We start from the raw sequence: 21,334 nt of genomic DNA, 5'->3' as shown, positions 1-21,334 counted from the left end.
AAGAAATCAATGTGGGGAAAAATAATAATGTTATTGTTTAAAGTGTAGCCCAGAAACAAGGCAAGAGGTTGGCAGGGATGGTAGAAGTATAGAAACAGCGATAAAATTAGATAAATGAAAATGATTTTTAAGCATGAAGTGCCATGAATTTTGCTGTTACAAAACAAAAAGTTATAGGGAAACTCTTTTGAAATAAAAAATAACAAAAGTGGTATAAAGGTGATACCTTTATTGGCTAACTAATATAATCATAGCAAGCTTTCAGAACATTTTAGTTCCTTTTTCAATCTGATTACAATGAAGCTGTGGTGTTCTCTGGTATATATACAACATTCAGCTCATAGGTCAAATGACCAACAAAAAAGGAATATCAATATTATGTGTAAGGTGTCAAAAGTCATCTCCGAGGGGATTTGCAAGAGACAAGCAGATAAGGTACAAGATAATGTGGGTCAAATTAGGGCTGAATTATTGTAGTGTAGAGTAGAATCAAAGGAATTCCATATGATTGCACCCCGCCAAAAATGTAACATACCCCTGTAGCAAAAAATAATGCAAAACCTGCCCACACATCGTGACTTCAGACAAAATACCAATTCTGGACACATTAGAGGAATACAGAATCCATGGTCACTACAACTGTTCCTCTTCCAATGTGGTGTATTTAATACAATGCACTAAATGCAATACAGGGGGACTGTATATAAGAGAGACTGGGCAAACTCTGAGAAAGAGAAATACACACCACCGATTCACTATAACCAATAAAAAACTGGACACACCAATAGGGAATCACTTCAATGGCCCTCATCACTCCATAAAGGATCTAAGAATTTTGGTTCTTAAGGGCAACTTTAAAACAGACAATGATCGAAAAGTGTGGGAATACAAATTAATGCAAACGTTCAATTCTCTGGAGAAGGGACTAAACCTGGGACTTGGATTTACGGCTAATTATGTGGACTAAGAATGGACTGCACCAGGTCAGAAATACCAGCATGTGTGGATCTGGACTAAGAGATCATATGGAATTCCTTTGATTCTTCTCTACACTACAATAATTCAGCCCAAATTTATACTCAGCCTATTTGACCCACATTATCTTGTACCTTATCTGCTTGGAAATCCCTTCGTAAATGACCTTTGACACCTCACACATAGATTACTGGGTTTCGTTCAATATTCCGAAGATTTCATGGTTTTCACGCGGTAATCCAAAAAATCACAATTTTTGGGCATCAAATCCGAAAAAGTCAGTTTTCGGGAACAAATCTGAAAATTTTTATTTTTTTCATGATTTTATAGAGTCTTTTCCTGTACAAGATATTTTCGTGAAAATGTATTGATAAATAGGGGGGGGGGAGTCAGCGCGGATTTGGTTGGAGTGGTTTTCAGAAAATAGTGAGAACATTTTGGATTTTGTTAAATAACCCCCTAATGTTGTAAGAGGCAACCCTATGGTACGGCTGCAAAATTATAATGACCCCAAAGCAACTTACTAGGTATGCACCGAATCCACTATCTTGAATTTGGCCGAACCCCCGAATCCTTCGCGAAAGATGCGGCCGAATCCGAATCCTAATTTGCATATGCAGATTAGGGGTGGGAAAGGAAAAACATTTTTTGCTTCCTTGTTTTGTGACAAAAGGCATGCAATTTCCCTCCCCACCCCTAATTTGCATATGCAAATTAGGATTCGGATTCAGTTCGGCCGGTCAGAAGGATTCATCCAAATCCGCTTAAAAAGCCAGATTCCTGGCCAAGTCCTGAACCGAATCCTGGATTCGGTGCATCCCTACAACATTTAGAAAGAGGTGCAAGTTATTGAACAGTACACTAAGGGAAATGCTTTCTGGATAAAAAGATTTTGGGATTAAAGACCCCATACACGTACTTCCCACCCCTGCAAAGTGAGTTTTTTTGCTGTTTCTATATAGAAATTGCAGGTCTGTTTGCTTGTGCTAGAGTCCAAATGTGTTTTGTGCAGTAATTTTGGGAAAGCAAATGGCATGCTGTTCAGTCATCTTGTATGGACTCCGTAGATACCCATCTTCACAAATAGTTCACTGACAGGCAGCATTATGAGGAATAGCAAGGGAGCAGAGATAACTGTGATTTGTGTCTCTTTCAGGAACAAAACTGGAATATGGAGAATAGGGAGTTAAGAATAAAGAATAAATAAAAGGGAGTCACAGTTGGAGGAAGGATGTAAAAGAATAGGTGATAGGGTCTACGCCATTAGAAATGGAAGTTGAAACAGAAAGGGAAAAAAGAAATAGTGTGACACAGACAGGGGCCGAGAGACAAAGAAAGTGATGGAGATAGTGGGGGAGGAGAGAGATAGAGGAACCAAGCAATTTCTTTCAGACAGAGATGCAACCCTTTGGGACTGCACGGAGGAGGAGAGACTAATGACTCAATTTATCCAAGTCATTAAAAGAGTTGATATATTGGTGGGGGTGGGCACCATTAAAGTAGAGTAGGGAAAAAAAGAGCAGAGATCAGCAGGATAACAAATGCCATCATAAAGCTTCCTTTCCCTGGTGCACTGGCTAGGCATTTTCCTTTGTCTATGAAACACTGCAGGGGCCCAAGTTAACTAAGCAGTCTTCTACTGTACAAACTTGAGAAGGGCCTATTCAAAGCCATCGGCAATAGGTATGGATGGAATGTTGTTTCTTTTATTTTTTATATTTATATTTAGCAACTTTCTTGTCCCTTCCTGTATCAGCATTATTACAACATACCATTTCTCCATACTATTATGAGCCTTTATTTATATAGTGCCAGCATTTATATAGTGCTACCCTTATATCTCATCCTGCCTCAATGGTGCCCACAGACAGATGTACATACACAAATATACTGGTGAGTCTTATCATTAACCAGTTAACCTCCCTGTATGTTTGTAGACGTCTGGGGGGAAACCTGTGCAGACACAGGCAATCATTTGAAGCAGATAATGTATATTACTGTATTTATACTGTAAACTGTATACTTCCATAGCTTTATCTTGTCATAGTGATGTGCTTAGTGGCATGCCCCTTGTAGTTAAAAATGACCTTAACTTACAATGAGGAAAGTCACCTTGCAGTAGCAGTATTGTATAATATATTATTATGTGGCATGTCTATTACATCAAATACTGCAGTATAGAGGAAGGGGCCCAGAAGGTATAGTGGCCCCATGAGGTCCTAATTCATATACAATTTAAATAAATATTGCTAAAACTGGTCAACCTGGGGCCTGAAACCTGGGACCTGCAGTGGTCTACAAGGAGACAACATAAACACAAAATAAACAAAGAACATAGCAGGATAGTCAATGACACTGGAAAAAAGGAGTCCATCAAGTCGAACCTTTCAGTCGTATAAATAAAGCTAATTAAGCAGAGGTGTAAGAAAGGAGACTCCAGATTTAGCTGCGGCTTGGCAAACAAGGATTATACAGGACCCAAAGGATTCCAGTGTACAAGAGGAATGTCCATGATTTAAAAGCTGCCAGTGCAAACATGCTATTTTGTGCTCTTTTAAAAAATGATATGTTCGGCAAACTGGGTGGGTGTGAATATGGACCGATATACAGTATAAATGATATGTAGCTTCACCTCCACCTAAATTCCATCTTTGGGTAGTTCTGCAGAGGCTTACTTATTTCAATAGAGGGGTTATTGACAGTGACTGGTCTTTCGTTTTTAGATTTCAGTTAGGGTAAGGCCACACTGGGCGTTTTGGGGAGATTTGGTCGCCTGGCGATAATCGCCTAGTCTTTGTGGCGACCAATCTCCCCAAACGCCTTCCCATGCGGCAATTCATTTTCCGAAGTCGCCACGAAGTTGAGCGCAGAGTCAGGGAAGGCGCAGAGTCAGGGAAGGCATTTGGGGAGATTGGTCGCCGTAAAGACGAGGCAATTAGTCGCTAGGCGACAAATCTCCCCAAAACACCCAGTGTGGCCTGACCCTTAATGGAAGACTGTCAATATTTGCACTTCATTTATGCATTGACTGAGTACAGTAGATGAGGTCAATTAAAAGAGGCCAACCCTGCAGTATATTAGCGATATTGTACACTGCACACTTTTAGCTGATAGGCCTTGTGAGTACCTGGGTATTATTTGCAATTGCTCTTGTTCCTACTGTTGGGACATTGTAACCAAAATGTATACATTGCAAAGCATCTTTGGCAGCAACAACAGTTTAGCATTTTTGGCATTGCTGCAAATACAGCTTTACAAAATTTTGAGATACTGGGACTGAAAAGTAAAGTAAACCCTCAAATCCAATAAATGTAAAATTGCTCAGAGAGCCTTTTGAAGCAGTTTTTTTTTTTATTTCAACGCACCAAGTGTTTGTGTTAAAAAAACAAAATCTTAAAGGAAAAGTAAACCCTCAAATGTAATTAATGTAAAATTGCCCTTCTAAACACATTTTTTTTCCTAGTATTCGCAATATTAGTAGTTTTTAAATTGCTGATATTATGAATTTGAAAGAACAGCATCACCTGCTGGCTGATCTTCAACAGAAACATCTTAAAGTTGCTTTTTCTTAGAACTGACCGGAAAAACCTCAGGTGACTTTTCTCTGCTCATAAAACATTTCTTTTATCGGGAAATTCATTTTCAGCCAACTGCTGCCACTAAAATGAGCAGCAGGGGGTGCTATTGGTCACATTCATTAAAATAGGGTTTTAAAAAACTACAGTAAAAGTGCTTAGAAGGGCCCCCCGAGCTAATTCTATTCATTAGATTGGACAAACATTTATAAGAGTCTCAGTCTTTAAAACAATTGGTCAGGGCACTTTACATCCCTAAGAAATAAGTAGATGATACACAGGCATGCATAGGCATAGTCCGTATATAACAGGTGATCTTTCTGATGTCCTTTCTTTTTTTCATCAATACCTCCTCCTTGCTATTAATGGCATCCTTGAAAAGCATCTCCTTATGTAAATTATCATTCCTTTCATTTTTTTCACTTATCGATGCTATGAATGAATGTCCACAGCCCTAAGGAATGGGGAGCCTTCTGCCACCAATGAAACAATGGCACGGGAAGGACTCGTGCTACAGCAGCAACCTCTCTGGTACTTGGAGTTGAACTGCTTGTTATATTTCTCATTCTATTTCAGATTAGGGAGAAAGAATAATACGGCATGTAGGTAACAAGATCAAATTATATGCACACCCATCAGAAAACATGTCTCTTTCTGTTTTTCTCTCCTTACAGTTTGTCACAGACCCATGTAGTGAAAGCCCATGTAACCATGGAAACTGCAGTATCCTTGGCGATGGTTACCTGTGCATCTGTAGCGACGGGTTCACCGGGTTGAACTGCGACCAGGCACCTCTACACTCTGCAGAACTTGTTACGCCAGATCATACAGAGCCAGTTTATTCAACAGCAGGGCCAAGAATCGAAGTGGCTCAATCTCCTGTGGCCCAGGAACTTCCAACATGGAGGCCAAGGGTGGGGCAGAAAGTTACAACTTTAAAGTGGGATGAAGTGCAGGTAAGATATTGCTAGAGCCTCACTATGGGGTCCTTTTCTCTATATTGGCCTCCATCCTCATCCTCATTCATTACAATCAGTGGCGTAACTAGTGTGCTGGGCCCCCCTGCAAAAAAATCTTTAGAGGGGCCCGGCGCACTCTGATCCCCATCCTCCCACCCACTTCCTGTCCCGTCTCTGCCCTGCCATAACTCCGCCCACTCCCCACCCGACTCCACCCACTCAGTGCAGACTTGCGTTAGAGTCCTGCTTGGAACCAATTTGTTAAACCTAACTCCACCTGGGACCTGCAACCAGACCAGCAACCCGCATTCTTACCCGTTTGGACTCGCTACCCGATCCGCAAGTACCTTATCCGCAACCCGATCCGAGACCAACTGACCATGAAGAATCAGGGAGTGCTGTCCTTGTAAACCGGAAGTGACATGATCGGAAGTAGGCGGGATTAGAAAAAAGCAGTAAAACTTGCTATTGAGAAGACCCGCGGCCCGACCCACAACCCGCAGGGTACCCGACCCACTGCATCCCCCTTTCTTGCCACAGGTAAGAGTGGCTGGGAAAGAAGGGGCTTTCTTATTAGCTATAGAGGAGGCAGACCCCTAAACTGTGGTGTCTGCTTCCGCTATAGTTACGCCACTGGTTACAATAAGCATCTAGGTTTCATATATATATATGTATTGTTAATACTTTGATGAATTACATGTTTTACAGGTAAGGGGCCTGTTATAAAGAATGCCCTGGACCTAGGGTTTTCTGTATAAGCGATCTTTCTGTAATTTGGATCTCCATACCTTAAGTCTACTAAAAAAATTATTTAAACATGAATAAAACCCAGTAGGATTACTTTACCTCCAATAGAGATTAATTATAATTTAGTTAGGATTTAGTACAAGGTATTGCTTTCTTGTTACAGAGAAAAGGGAAATTTTAATTATTTGATTAAAATTGAGTCTATGGGATATGGCCTTTCTATTATTTGGAGCTTTCTGGCTAACTGGTTTACAGATAACGAATCATAATAATCTATATATCTATTTATCTACAGTATCTATCATCTATCTACAGTATCTATCTCATCTATCTATCTATCTATCTATCTATCTATCTATCTTTCTACAGTATATATCTTTCTACATTATCTATCTATCTATCTATCTATCTATCTATCTATCTATCTATCTATCTATCTATCATCTATCTATTTACAGTATCTATCTATCTATCTATCTATCTATCTATCTATCTATCTATCTATCTATCTATCATCTATCTATCTATCATCTATCTATCTATCTATCTATCTATCTATCTATCTATCTATCTATCTATCTATCTATCTATCTATCTATCTATCTATCTACATCATCTATCTGTTTATCTATGTAATCTATCACCTACTGTATCTATCTATCTGTCTGTCTGTCTGTCTGTCTGTCTGTCTGTCTGTCTGTCTATCTATCTATCTATCAGGCTTGCCTGTTACAAATAAATAAGTCACAGTGACAGCTGTAAGTATCAGCAAGGTATTATAAAGTAAGATGTTTATTGCTTGTGTGGATTCCTTATACGAGCAGCCAAAGAATAAAATAAATAACATTCTTATTTCAGTCCTCTGCAAAAGCATAAGGATAAAATGGCAGTACTGTCATAACAACATGAGGCTTTTATAGTGATTCATTTCAGAGGTAAAAACAATACCAGATGTTAAAGCATACTTTAAATAACAGTATAACGAAAATAAAAATACCCAGAACTATCACAACAGTACTCCATAACACAGTTCAGTATTTATAGTACCACATCATAAACAGTATAAACAGATGTTGTGCACTCAGTGTTGCACTCAGATGTTGTGCACTTATCGTTTATAAAGTGTTGTGGGTCCTCTAAAGCTCTGTAAAATGGTAAAAACATAATCGTACATCTATTTAAAGGAGTTGTTCATCTTCCAAATACTTTTTTCAGTTCAGTTGTTTTCAGATTGTTCACCAGAAATGAAGACTTTTTTCAGTTGCTTTCCATCCTTATTATTTACCGTTTTCCTAAAATTTAAGTATTAAGTTTAATGTTCCTGTCTCTATTGCGGCAGTCTGGCAGCTCAGTGATCCAGGTGTAGAGTCTGAACTGTTACAATTTGGTACATTTAGTTGATACAATTAGTAGGACAGGCAAAGTATGGCACACAGAGGGAGCATAGAGCAGACAGAGTATTTCACACACATGGAGCATAGGGCAGGCAGAACAGAGCAGGGGACAGGGAAACCCATCAGGACCACTCTTAAGATGTACTAGTGACACAGTGCTGGTGGCTATTAGCATTTTGAATAAGGTGGGAACATTTGAACAATGTGGGCAGTTTCAGTTTGGGTCTCAGGTGTGAACAGTACAGGGTTTTAGGATTGTAACAATATATTACAGTCTGAATTTAAGGTGTACATAATGCAGTGCCAGGTAATCTCTGTACTGATACCTTTTAAAATTTACGCATGATAAACAGATTTAGCAGGCAGACTTTTATGTGGAGGGCCACACAAGGGGGGTCGCGGGCCGCCAGTTAGACAGCGCTGATATAAGGAATAGGGGCTTTTCAGTTTCTAATTGTGTGTCCAAGTCTACATGACTTTTTTTCCCCTTGCAGTCACTTGTAAACACATGGTGATCCACAGTGTTTGTCTGCTACTAGTAGTTGCTGGCTACATGAAGAGACCAGGGGGGTTGTGGAACCATATCCAGTATGTAACACAACTTGCATAAGTTCCTGATTAGACCAACAGCTCCCTTTCTGGACAGGATAGAGAGCCATGAGAAAAAAAAATAGAGCTGAAAGAAGGAGGTCCCCAACCTTTCATACCCATGATTCATATTCTTATGTACAAAGTCCTGGAGGGGTTTAGCAATTGTGAAATAAAGGTCCTGGTGTTACCAGTAGTGGCTATAATCGTCTGTATTTAGGCACACGAGGACATATATATGGGGATAATGGTGTCCACGAAAAAAATCATTATTACACCAATCTGAGCAAATTATTTAGTGGCTTATTGTAATGACTTAAATTAGAAACTGAAGGCCATTTGTCCAGATGTGACACTAACTTGCCCTTTGCATCTAAATGAGATTTATAAGAAACCACTACAGTTGGATGATAAGAACCAGGACATTTATTCTACAGGGTTTTTGTTTTCAATGTAAATCTGTATGTTCAATGTGTACCTCCATTTATTGTACAGAGCAGTGAAATATGTTGGCCCTTTATAAACACATAATAATGATGATATACATGACTTAAATACTTATGAAATGGTACCTGTGCATTTCTGTTTTCTGTAGATAATTCCAGATGTTGCGTGTGGAAACGCCAGCTCCAACACTTCTTCTGGAGGAAGACTGGTCTCATTTGAAGTGGCAGAGAACACATCTGTCAAGTAAGACACAGGCTCAATGCCAACTGTTTGAAATACTCCATTTTATATTTAAGTGAATCATGTTGTAGACAAGTGGTGGTGCCCATATAGTGGGGCTACTCCCCCAGTGGGGCTTTGGAGCAGTGGCTGGGGGTTCATTTTGAAGGCTGGTTAGGGGAAAAAATTGGGAAAAATTTACTTTTGGACTATTAGATGCACCTAAAAGCCCAACTTAAAGGTCGGCTAGGTTGTGATTTGGGTGAATTTGCAATTTCTGCCCTAGATATTTACAAAATTATAAATGACTGATAGACCGATATCTTTGTATATCTGTTCTGATTTTATGACTTAAAGTGATACAGACACTAAAAAAATATTATTCAAAATATTAATGTGCATCAAAAGTTACTTATAGCTCACTGATAGGGCTGCTTTTGTAAGTAATTGTTACTTGAAGTTCCTAAACCTGACTGTTTTGCCACCCTGACTGTCTCTTCTCAACTTGACGGTTAGAGTTTCTAATGCTAACAGACTGTTGAAGCTTAAATATGGCAGCCCCCTCATAGAGGAACATGGGGGATCAGATGGGTAATGTAAAATCATCTGTAAATACTTTTATGGCAAAATTATAGATAGCATGCAAAGACAATATTATGATAGATGTAAAAAAAAGGTTTCATTTCTGGTGTCAGTATCTCTTTAAAGGAGAACTAAAGCCTAACTAAAGAAGTAGGCTAGAAATGTTGTACATTATGTTTTGGGCTTCTGTACCAGCCCGAGGTAACCACAGCCCTTTAGCAGTAAAGATCTGTGTCTCCAAAGATGCCCCAGTAGCTCCCCATCTTCTTTTCTGCTGATTCACTGCACATGCTCTGTGCTGCTGTCACTTACTGAGCTTAGGGACCCACTCACAATATACAGTACACATAGAATAGAAATGTCACAATATATGGCTGATTAGTAATTAATACAGATAATTATTACTTGGCAGCACAGAAACCAGTACAATTAGCATCAGAATTTAATAATCAGCCTTGTAGCATCAGCTTATATTACAGACCAACCTCATTTTTTGCTGGATAATTAGTGACGACCCCTAAGCTTAGCTTCTCAACAGCTGCTCAGAGCCCACTGAGCATGTGAGTGTCACAGACACTTTCCAAGATGGTGACCCCCTGTGACAAGTTTGAAGTCCTGGATCATTGCTGCTATTGAGGAGCTGAAACTTTAGGCTGGTGCAGTAAGTTCAGTATATGCAATATGGCATTTTTATACATATTCATTTTTAGGGTTTAGTACTCCTTTAAGTGGCTCTCTGACGAAAGGTGTGACCTTTAAGGGAGATCCTGGACAATTGCCTGAGATTCTAATGGGGCTTGAACCGAAAACAATTTGACCACCACTTCCCAACCTATTTTCCCCCAGCAATAAAGTTATTGAAAGAGGGCACACAAACACTGTTCAACACAACCGAGAAGACTGTCCTGGGTCACTTATGTTTGTAAACCAATCAAATGCTTGCTTTTATTATTTTGCTTTCACTAGTCTTTTAAAGGTTAATTGCCGATTGGCTGCTATGACAAAGTTTGCTACAGTATAAATTGAAATATACAGTAACCCATGCTAATCTGCTCATGCTTTATGCTGCTGGTTGCCATTTAAACCATTTAGTCTTAACTAGATAATAGCCTGGAGTTTTCTCTTTTTCATGACAAACAGATGCTAATATTATTACACTGACCGATTTGATTACAGGATTTAAATCTTAAAGGTCTTTGTCTGGAAAAAATCAGCAAAAATGCACCTGGTCCATTAACAGAAACTGACCTAACAGCATAAAAGTAAAAAATCTGGAATTCCAATGATCATATGTTACCCATTGCGCTGCCGCCATGGATTCTCTATGTCCTTTGAATTAGGTGTGTGTTGTTATTATGTAACCTGTCTGTCAGTTTAGAGTGTAATCAAAGACACACTTACATAGAACAACAGATTCAGCAGACCCACCATCTTTTATTTTCTCTTTGTGTCTTTTTCAGTTTCTATTCCCCTTGGAGGTCCAGCCTGTTGTTGGGGCCACCTTAGCTCATAACAAGATTACAGATATAGGAACATATCTGTGTATGACTAATTCAGTGATTGTTTCAAGACTATTTTGGATAGCAAATATGCTTTCACTCCAATTTTCATGCTGATTGACCTTCAAGCTAGAATTTGTGTTCTATCTACCCTGACCTAAACTTAACAGGCTGTAGGCTGAGGCTCAGGAAGTGGATGAGGCCAGTTGTTCTTGAACCCATTAAAATACAGTTATATCAGTATTGGTTTGCTAAGTTTACTATTAAAGGACCTATACATTCATCTTTTATGATCCCTTGGTATCTGTCCAGTGGTAATAATAAGAGGTCAATGTAAGTTATTTTTCTAGGCTTTGAGATATATCTGGGAGACATTATTACCATAACAGCCAAGTAAGCTGATCTTTCCCTTCCCCTGTGCCCAGCCACAGTTAAACCACTGCTTTAGAACTAAGACCCATGGAGGGTTTTAAGTAGTGATCAAAACATCTGATACCCACTGTTAGGGTTGTCACTTGGCCAGGATTTTACTAGGCCATTTAATAACAATAATAGGTCAGATGAAAAGCACCCAACACCAACTGTATGTTAGATTGAATACCATTCCCTAATGTTGCAGAAAAATTGTACAGGATCTAGGAATGTGACATTAGGGGGCCGATTCACTAACTTCGAGTGAAGGATTCAAAGGTAAAAAACTTCGAATTTCGAAGTTTTTTTGGGCTACTTCGACCATCGAATGGGCTACTTCGACCTTCGACTACGACTTCGAATCGAAGGTTTCGTAGTAAAAATCATTTGACTATTCGACCATTCGATAGTCAAAGTACTGTCTCTTTAAAAAAAACTTCGACCCCCTAGTTCGCCATCTAAAAGCTACCGAAGTCAATGTTAGCTTATGGGGAAGGTCCCCATAGGCTTGGCTAACTTTTTTTGATCGAAGGATATTCCTTCGATCATTGGATTAAAATCCTTCGAATCGTTCAATCGAACTATCTGCGCTAAATCCTTCGACTTCGATATTCGAAGTCGAAGGATTTTAATTCCTAGTCGAATATCGAGGGTTAATTAACCCTCGATATTCGACCCTTATTGAATCGGCCCCGTAGTGTGGCTCTGCCATATGTATAATAGTTCTTACTTTGTACATTCAAAGTAAATCTCTTGCAAAAGAAGGGACATTTTCCTCTAACATGCAATCTCCAGAGTAGCAGTCACCTGAGGCCTCTAAAGCATCCGGAATGCATCCGTCTTTGATCCTGCGTTGCATAGAAGCTGCGAGTTTGTACGATGCCTTGTCTTGTACTTGGTTGTGCATGTGAATAAATAAAGGTTCATTTGTCAACTAGAATCTGTAATAATGGAACACACTGACCTTCATATTCTGCTAGAGGACAAAATCTATGCTGATTCATCACCTGGGGAACCTGCAGTGGGGGCAACAGCAGCACAATCATCTGCCTAATTCGTATGTGGACACTAGTACGGGACCATGCATCACTCTACTCAGTACTAGGAAAAGGGGCTGCTGACTGTCCTTAGTAGACTTTTGCATGTAGTAGACTTTCCTTGTTTTGTTATTTTATTTGCAGAGATGTCTGAAATAAATATATTTGCTATGTACAGTATACTCATTAGTCCAATTTAGTAACTGTTGGAGCAATATTTACCCTACTATAAATTACAAACATATTAGAAGCCACTGAGGAATTGCACAAATGATATCACTTAGCACTAATTATAACTGATGACATCAATAAACAAACTTTGATAAGGTTTATTTTTATCTGGTATGGTACCTATGGATTGGAGGAAAGCTGATGTAATTACTAGATTTAAAAGAGGATTACGATCTCAGTTTGGCAATTATAGGCCAGTAAATTTTACATCCGTGGTGGCAAATTATTTGAAGGCTTGTTAATGGATCACATTCAAAATTTTGTCTTGGCAAATGGCGTTATGGAAAGTAATCAGCATGGCTTTATGGAGGATAGGTCATGTAAAACAAATTTAATTGCTTTTTATGATGAGGTAAATAAGATGCTGCAATGGGGAAGCAGTAGATGTGATCTATTTGGATTTTGCCAAAGCATTTGATACAGTGCCCCACAAATGACTGCTTTCTAAACCAAAGGCTGTTGGACTTAATGAGGATGCTTGCACATAGATAGGCTACAGGATCCGGTACCAGGGTCGGACTGGGCCAGCGGGACACTGCTCCCCCCAACAGCCCCAAAAAGGAAGATTGTAAATGCATCGGAGCATGGCGTCTATTGCGCATCGCGTATATTGCGCATATGCATCACATCTATTGCACATGCGTGTCGCATCTATTGCGCACGTGCGGTGCGTGAAGGTGTGCGTTGTGGGCAGGGGTCTGCCGTTCAGAAGGGGGCCCTCGGGGACTCCGGGGAGGGGGGCCCTGAGACAGCAGCGCACCCAGGCCCCCCGGTCCAACCCTGTCAGGTACATAGGGTGGTTGTTAATGGTCAGGATCATCATCATCTGGCCCCAGCCTTTGAGTCTTTGTAGATAATAAACTTGGCTGTAGAAAGCAATGCTAGGCAGCAGCTTCAAGGGCAAACAAGGTCTTGAGCTGTATTTTAAAGGGGCATAGATTCGCAGAGGAGGGGGTTATTCTTCCACTGTATAGAGCACTAGAGAGGCCTCATCTAGAACATGCCTTACAGTTTTGGTCTCCAGCGCTCAAACAGGATATTATTAAATTAGAGAAGGGCAACTAAGCTGGTAAAAGGTATTGAAAATCTTAGCTATGAGGAAAGACTGGCCAAGTTGGGGTTGTTCACACTGGAGAAGAGGCGCTTGAAGGATAATATGATAACTATGTATAAATATATAAGGGGATCATCTCTCTAATGCTTTATTTACCAGTAGGTCTTTCCAGCTGACACAAGGTCACCCATTCCGATTAGAAGAAAAGAGGTTCCGTCTAAATATTCGGAAGTGGTTTTTTACAGTGAGAGCTGTGAAGATGTGGAATTCTCTACCTGAATCAGTTATACAGGCTGATACATTAGATAGCTTTAAGAAGGGGTTGGATGGTGTTTAGCAAGTGAGGGAATACAGGGTTATGGGAGATAGCTCATAGTACAAGTTGATCCAGGGACTGGACCAATTCCCATTTTGGAGACAGAAAGGAATTTTTCCCCCTCTGAGGCAAATTGAAGAGGCTTCAGATGGGGGTTTTTGGCTTCCTCTGGATCAACTGGCAGATAGGTAGGTTATATATAGACCTAAATGGTTGAACTTGTGTCTTTTTTCAACCTGACTGTTACAGGTTATTCATAGCTTGTCTTTGTTATATAGAATTGGCAAAGTGTGCACTGGTCTAGTAACCAATAACAACAAATCAATGTATGCTTTTAATATTGTAAGTTAAGTAGACTAACTGCTATATTTCTGTGAGTTACTGGACATAGTTCTCACCTGGCAGGTATTTTACTGACCTAGCTGGTAAAAATTACAATTAGATTCCAAAGCTATTAATAGAAATTGAAGTTAAAGGAGAAGGAAAGTAATTTATACCTGGGGGTGCCAAAAGTTAGTCACCCCCAAGTGGTTGTATTTACTTACCTGACCATCCGAGCCTGTGCTCCTATAAGCAGAAAACTGCATCGGCTCTGGTTCTGCCAGTGAGCACTACAGAGCCATCATTTTCTTTGCTTTTCAAATTTCCCGCGGTAGACGCATGCGCAATAGAACGAAGTAGACTGCTTTTTCGTTATAGTCCGGCTTTTTCCTCTACTGGTCATGGGCAGTCACAAGCTGAAAGAAGAAGCATGAAGAGGTACACTCCGTGGTGCTCGCTGGAAGAACCCCGGGCCGGTGCAGATTTCTGCTGATAGGAGCACTAGCCCAGGGTGTCATGTAAGGTAATACAATCAAGTGTATAAAAGCACCTTCCTTCTCCTTTAAGATGTAATACCTGTTATCCAGAATGCTCGGGACCTGGGGTTTTCCATAATTTGGATCTTCATCCCCTAAATCAACTAGACAATCATGGAAACATTAAATAAACCCAATAAGCTGGGTTTGTTTCCAATAAACATGAATTATTTTAATTACTACAACTTTCAGCAATCCCCCTGGTTAGAATATATATTAGATATACTGTATGTGATATAGTCATTGCTTTATAGTGAAGTCAGTAAATACTACCCTCACTATAGTATCAAAGGAGATATCTTATTCTCACTTATTATTCTCTGATATTACATAATAATAATAATAATAATAATGTGAAAATATTACACTGTAATATCAGGGAATAACAAGTGTAAATAAGACGTTCTTTGATAGTATGGTACATAAGGAATTGTGATCTTGTTTCTTTAATGTTTGAGTAGATTACAAGTTGGTTGTCTGTCTGTCTGTCTATCTATCTGTCTATTATCTAGCCTTTTGGCTGTGTCTCATTATGCTGCCTATAATTTAGCTCCTTATAAAGAGGAATCCAGAATACTCTCTCTTTACTGTCCCCTTTCTCCTCCTCCCAAAATACAATCTTGTTTTTATCTATCCCTTTCCACCCTTCACTATAAAATTCAATCTGGCTGGTAGCATTTTCCTAGAGCTTTCTCTCCTGCTAATTACTCCTTAGTATCACAAACCCATCTGTTGTACTTTCATTTTGTTACCCTAAAGCTGCAGTCTATTAAAGTCTGGAGTTGCAGTTCATAGTAAGCTATGGGTTAGATTTACCTGACATAAATAGCCTAGATATTATTTCACAGTTTTATGAACATGGTTTTCTTCTTTTTCCAAGGACATATTCTGGCCAAGTGGCCACATTTTTAGCTTCCTCCTCATGCCTCTACCTTGTAGATAAAGCTGGTGCCCTGAGGGAACTTTATGACAGTACATTTAATACTGGAATCAGCAGCATCACTTCACTGAGACTTCAGGGACTAATAATAACAAAAAGATGTATTGTCACTAAAATAGGTCACTTTTAATACGTAAGTCTCTGCAGGGACCTTCTGTAAATGTGTGGCAGCTTTTACTAACGCTTTGCCTGCCACGCTCTTCTGGAGGGACTATTTAAAGACACCTATGATAATATGAAAATATTGAATAAATGCTGCCTGGCGTGGGTGGCATAGCGCTTACAAGAAGCATTTTTTTTTGCCAAAATAGTATTGTTTACCCCCAACCAGAGTGCGGGCTCTATTAAACAACCTTTTCTTCAAATGAAGATATACCAGCGCTAAAAGCTCAGGGGTAGACACAAAAAATAAAAAAGAAATACAAACACAATATAGTGTAGTAGTTTCGAATTGGATGAAATATGTAACCCTTTGTGCAATTACTATGCGGTGTGGTTTGGGGTCTTCCACCAAGGGGTTAAGAAGCCATTCTTCCGTGCTTTTTACAGATAATATGGCCACCTCCTGTGTGGGGCAATGGGTACTTACAGACGTTTATAATTATCACCAGCATGTAATAAAATCCTTTGTCCCACTCTTGATAAGCTCCAGGTTTCTAAAAAGCATATGCTAAAATCGTGTAAAAACTTCTTTAATAGATTAAAAAGATAAAAATACAGATTGCACTCACATGTGTGTGCTTAAAATAAGCATGAAAAGCAGTTCGCATTGGGGTTCTCAAGTCCTGCGGTCCATTATAGGATGTTACACTTTGCCTGGCGTTTGTTGGTAAGACACGCGATCTTGGTCCCCCTCTGATGACGTCACTGCTTAGCCGACGCGTTTCGTCTATTGCGACTTTCTCAAGGCTTGTGATTTCTTAGTGCGCACATGCGCCTTTTGAAGACGGAACTTGACCATGGATGCGCATGCGCACCTCTCCTTCACCTGGAACGCACGCGTCTCCATGGCAACCCGCCATTCTACATTACACGATAATGGCATACGCTATTGGGGAGAATTTGCATTAATATGATATGCCAAACTAATGATTTTTTTGTCAAACTGTACCTTTCAAATACCCTGCCCAGATCGCCAAGAAAAATTAATGCAAATTCTCCCCAATAGCGTATGCCATTATCGTGTAATGTAGAATGGCGGGTTGCCATGGAGACGCGTGCGTTCCAGGTGAAGGAGAGGTGCGCATGCGCATCCATGGTCAAGTTCCGTCTTCAAAAGGCGCATGTGCGCACTAAGAAATCACAAGCCTTGAGAAAGTCGCAATAGACGAAACGCGTCGGCTAAGCAGTGACGTCATCAGAGGGGGACCAAGATCGCGTGTCTTACCAACAAACGCCAGGCAAAGTGTAACATCCTATAATGGACCGCAGGACTTGAGAACCCCAATGCGAACTGCTTTTCATGCTTATTTTAAGCACACACATGTGAGTGCAATCTGTATTTTTATCTTTTTAATCTATTAAAGAAGTTTTTACACGATTTTAGCATATGCTTTTTAGAAACCTGGAGCTTATCAAGAGTGGGACAAAGGATTTTATTACATGCTGGTGATAATTATAAACGTCTGTAAGTACCCATTGCCCCACACAGGAGGTGGCCATATTATCTGTAAAAAGCACGGAAGAATGGCTTCTTAACCCCTTGGTGGAAGACCCCAAACCACACCGCATAGTAATTGCACAAAGGGTTACATATTTCATCCAATTCGAAACTACTACACTATATTGTGTTTGTATTTCTTTTTTATTTTTTGTGTCTACCCCTGAGCTTTTAGCACTGGTATATCTTTATTTGAAGAAAAGGTTGTTTACATGTGGTCGATCTGAGGGAGAACAGGTCATATACCGGCAAAAGGGAGTGAACCGCAGAACCTTGGGATGTTGCTTTTTACCTGCGGGCTCTATTAGCCTCCACCTCTGTTAAGGAAAACAGTTTTCCTATGATAGATGCCCTTTGACTCCATAAAGGGAAAATATGTTTGTATGTCTATATCTTCTCATCCAAAACATATAAATGAACATGTTTTTGGCAATTAATGTCAAGTCTTATATAATTCTGTAATGAGCACTTCACCCTTGAAGTCATTGTATTTTATGTACCATATCTATCTGCTATGTAACATGTGCCCAGTTGCCCTATTTCATCTGAAATGACTGCATACATGAACATGGCTACTAAACAGCTAACTTAAGGTTGTCATACACAAGCCGATAAAAGCTGCCGACAGACTGAGGCAGCTTATTGGCCCGTGTGTGTGGCCCTCCGACAGGCTTCCCCAATCGATATCTGGCCAAAAGTCGGCCATATGCCGATTGGGCAGGGTTAAAAATCCTGTCGGATTGCGGCCACATCTGTTCGTAGATGTGGTCCCGCGATCCGACCACCTATATTGGCTGCACTGTGATCTGATCGTTGGGCCCTTGTTTGGCAAAATCGTCAAACGCCGGGATCTCTACGTGTATGGCCACCTTTATACTTTTTATACTGTACTAGAACTTCTGAAGCAAACACATTTTTGCTAGTGCTAGGTAACAGTGCATTATATTTCAGCTTTAAAAAAAAAATTGTGTTATTTATCCTTTAGTCTTAAAGGTGCTGATTGGGTTTCTTTCTGCTTCTATTCTAAGGATCTCCCAAGATGCAACTGCGGCCCTGATTCTTCTATGGAAAGTGACGGCTATTGGCTTCAAACAGTGCTCCCTTATAGATGGGAGAAGTGTGACCTTGCTACAGGCCCCCGGGGGTCTTGTGCTCACTGATGAAGTATTAGCCCTTGGAAACAACTATTTTATTGGTAAGTGTGTCAGTACTTTGTCAACAGAACATCAAATTTAAAGCAATTTAAAAAATCTTCTGTGCCCAATATTTGGGGGATCGGTGGACTGCTGTAATACCCAATAATGTCTCAGTCCATATGTAAAAGAGCAGGATATAAAGAGAGTTAAAATTCCAGTACCTTCATACATCTTTAGAAATATGATGCCAAATGGGCTATTTTTGCATCAACCAGGGAATCAATACCTGCAGCCTCACTTCCTGGAACCCAGAGCTCTAATAGAAGTGTTCTGGCAATTACACAAGAGAGGTGATAAATGCACATTCTGCCAGCGCCAACATATTTCACAGCACTTTACAGAGATTATACATCAGTCTCTGCCCCAGTAGAGTTTACAATCTAAGGTCCCTATAACATTAATACACACATTTAATCAGAAGCCAGATTGTGTTTATTCATTTTTTAAGGCACATGTTCTTGATTGCCCCAAATAAAATCTGATGCCTTTGTGGAAGCTGAGAAAGAAAATAAAAGTGCTGATATGTGACCACTGCACAATCTCTAGAGCAGTGATCCCCAACCAGTAGCTCGCGAGCAACATGTTGCTCTCCAACCCCTTGGATGTTGCTCTCTGTGTCCTCAAAGCAGAGGCTTATTTTTGAATTCCAGGCTTGGAAGCAAGTTTTAATTGCATAAAAACTAAGTATAGTGCCAAGTAGAGCCTCTTGTAGGCTGCCAGTCCACATAGGGGCAACCAAAGAGCCAATCACAGCCCTTATTTGGCACCCCAAGGGACTATTTTATGCTTGTGTTGCTCTCCAACTCTTTTTACATTTGAATGTGGCTCATGGGTAAAAAAAGGTTGGGGACCCCTGCTCTAGAGGTTGATTTAGCTACAGATTGGAGGGCATTGTGGCCTTGTCAGTTAATGCCGACTTTGTGCTGTCTGTAATTAACACAAGCAAGCGTCTTGCAGGGCCTCTACTAAATGCTTGGCAATGACAGATGAACAGAGCCAGACCCACATCTTCTGCAGTCTCCCACATACACACTGATATCAGTGGAGGCCCACCCTTTCATTAAATCTAGAAAATGGGCATAAGAAAATCTTATGAAAGATATTATTGCTACATGTGTGGCCAGCTTTTTTCTGTAGTTGTATAAGGGGCCACAAATGACATTTGACTTAAAGCTTAAAGGCAAACTATACCCCCGCACATTGTAGGTCTCTATAAAAAGATATTGCATAAAACAGCTCATATGTAAAATCCTGCTTCATGTAAATAAACCATTTTCATAATAATATACTTATTTATTAGTATGTGCCACTGGGTAATCATAAATAGAAAATTGTCATTTTCAAAAAATAAGGGATCGTAGGATTCACGGTGCACACAAACAAACCATACATGTAAGGTCACATCAGCCAAATAAAAGACTGAGTTTTGTCTTTCGCTTCCACACTTCTTCCTGTTACAGTTAGAGTTGTAGTATTTCTGGTCAGGTGATCTCTGAGGCAGCACACAGACCAAGGCAAGGCAAGAGATGTAAAAGGGCAATATTAAAAAAAATATATATATATATATATAATATATATATATATATATATATATATATATATATATATATATATATATATATATATATATATATATATATATATATATATGCTATATGGCTTAAGTTTTCATTTACTGGGTTGTAGATGTACAAAAATCATTGTATTGTAAACAATTTATCAGCTGCACTGACACTAGAATGGGAGGGAGCCCTTAAGTCTACATAATAGCTATTTATATCAACTTTATTAGTTTTTCTGGAGTAAACAGTCATTTGTGTTACCTCTGCATTGTACACCAGTACATTATATTTAAAGGCATATTGGCATGGAGTCCAGATTGCAATCTTAGTCATTTCTGAGGTTTTGTTCTTTTCTTCAGGCTTTGTCAACGACTCTGTTAGTAAATCAATAGTGGCTTTACGTCTCAGCGTGCTGGTAAAGATCACAGACTGTGTACCTGAGGGAAGCTCACCAGATGCACTCCAGTGCCACGGGAAAGGAGATTGCCTTACCAAAAATAAAGAGGTGAGTGCAGACACATAATCAGATATCAATGTAATGATCATCGAGAGAGCTCAAGTTTCTAATAACAGTCTTCAAATGGAAACTATCCATGGAAACAATGATGGCTAATATTCATTGTGTTTGCAACCAGCAAAAAAACAAGAAAAAGACCACTCCAAGCTCACCTTATTATTAAAGCAGCTCCTAAAGCCAGGTGCTCAGTCCTCAGCGTCCCCACTGTAATCATATCACATTATAAGCAACTGGACGGAACTCTGGTTAAAAAAGATTTATTGCAGCAGACTGCGGATAGGATTCAGGTTCGGGAACAACTCCCTTAATCATAGGCTTTGTAGTTCAAGCCCTCATTTGCAGGTTCAGCCAGTAGCATTAAAGGTTTGCCCTGGTACTGAAACCCATAAAAACCATTTAGAATTTACTGGTGTTGTTCAGTTAGGGCTGTCCATGATTTTCCTTGCGCTTAGCGGGAACTTCCAAAATCAATTATAACGTACAAAGAGATCTTGTGCTGCTGGGGGTCAAAAAAGTATATAAGATGTCCACATCTGGCTTGTGGCCTATTTAAGATCTTTATGGCAAT

At 39.7% G+C, this 21,334-nt stretch overlaps 1 protein-coding gene across 1 annotated transcript in view; it reads left to right on the top strand.

Moving 5' to 3' along the window:
• dner.S (delta/notch like EGF repeat containing S homeolog) overlaps positions 1 to 21,334 on the top strand; it is a 117,970-nt gene that overhangs the window by 62,962 nt on the left and 33,674 nt on the right. Inside the window, exons 2-5 of the mRNA XM_018265875.2 lie at positions 5,225 to 5,506; positions 8,834 to 8,928; positions 18,520 to 18,686; positions 20,609 to 20,754. Of these exons, the coding sequence (XP_018121364.1) occupies positions 5,225 to 5,506; positions 8,834 to 8,928; positions 18,520 to 18,686; positions 20,609 to 20,754 (690 nt within the window). The remainder of the gene's footprint in view (positions 1 to 5,224; positions 5,507 to 8,833; positions 8,929 to 18,519; positions 18,687 to 20,608; positions 20,755 to 21,334) is intronic.

This window comes from Xenopus laevis, chromosome 5S (genome assembly GCF_017654675.1).
Source record: "Xenopus laevis strain J_2021 chromosome 5S, Xenopus_laevis_v10.1, whole genome shotgun sequence".
In the NCBI taxonomy this organism is placed as follows: domain Eukaryota; kingdom Metazoa; phylum Chordata; class Amphibia; order Anura; family Pipidae; genus Xenopus; species Xenopus laevis.
This window is presented reverse-complemented; position numbering and strand designations above follow the sequence as displayed.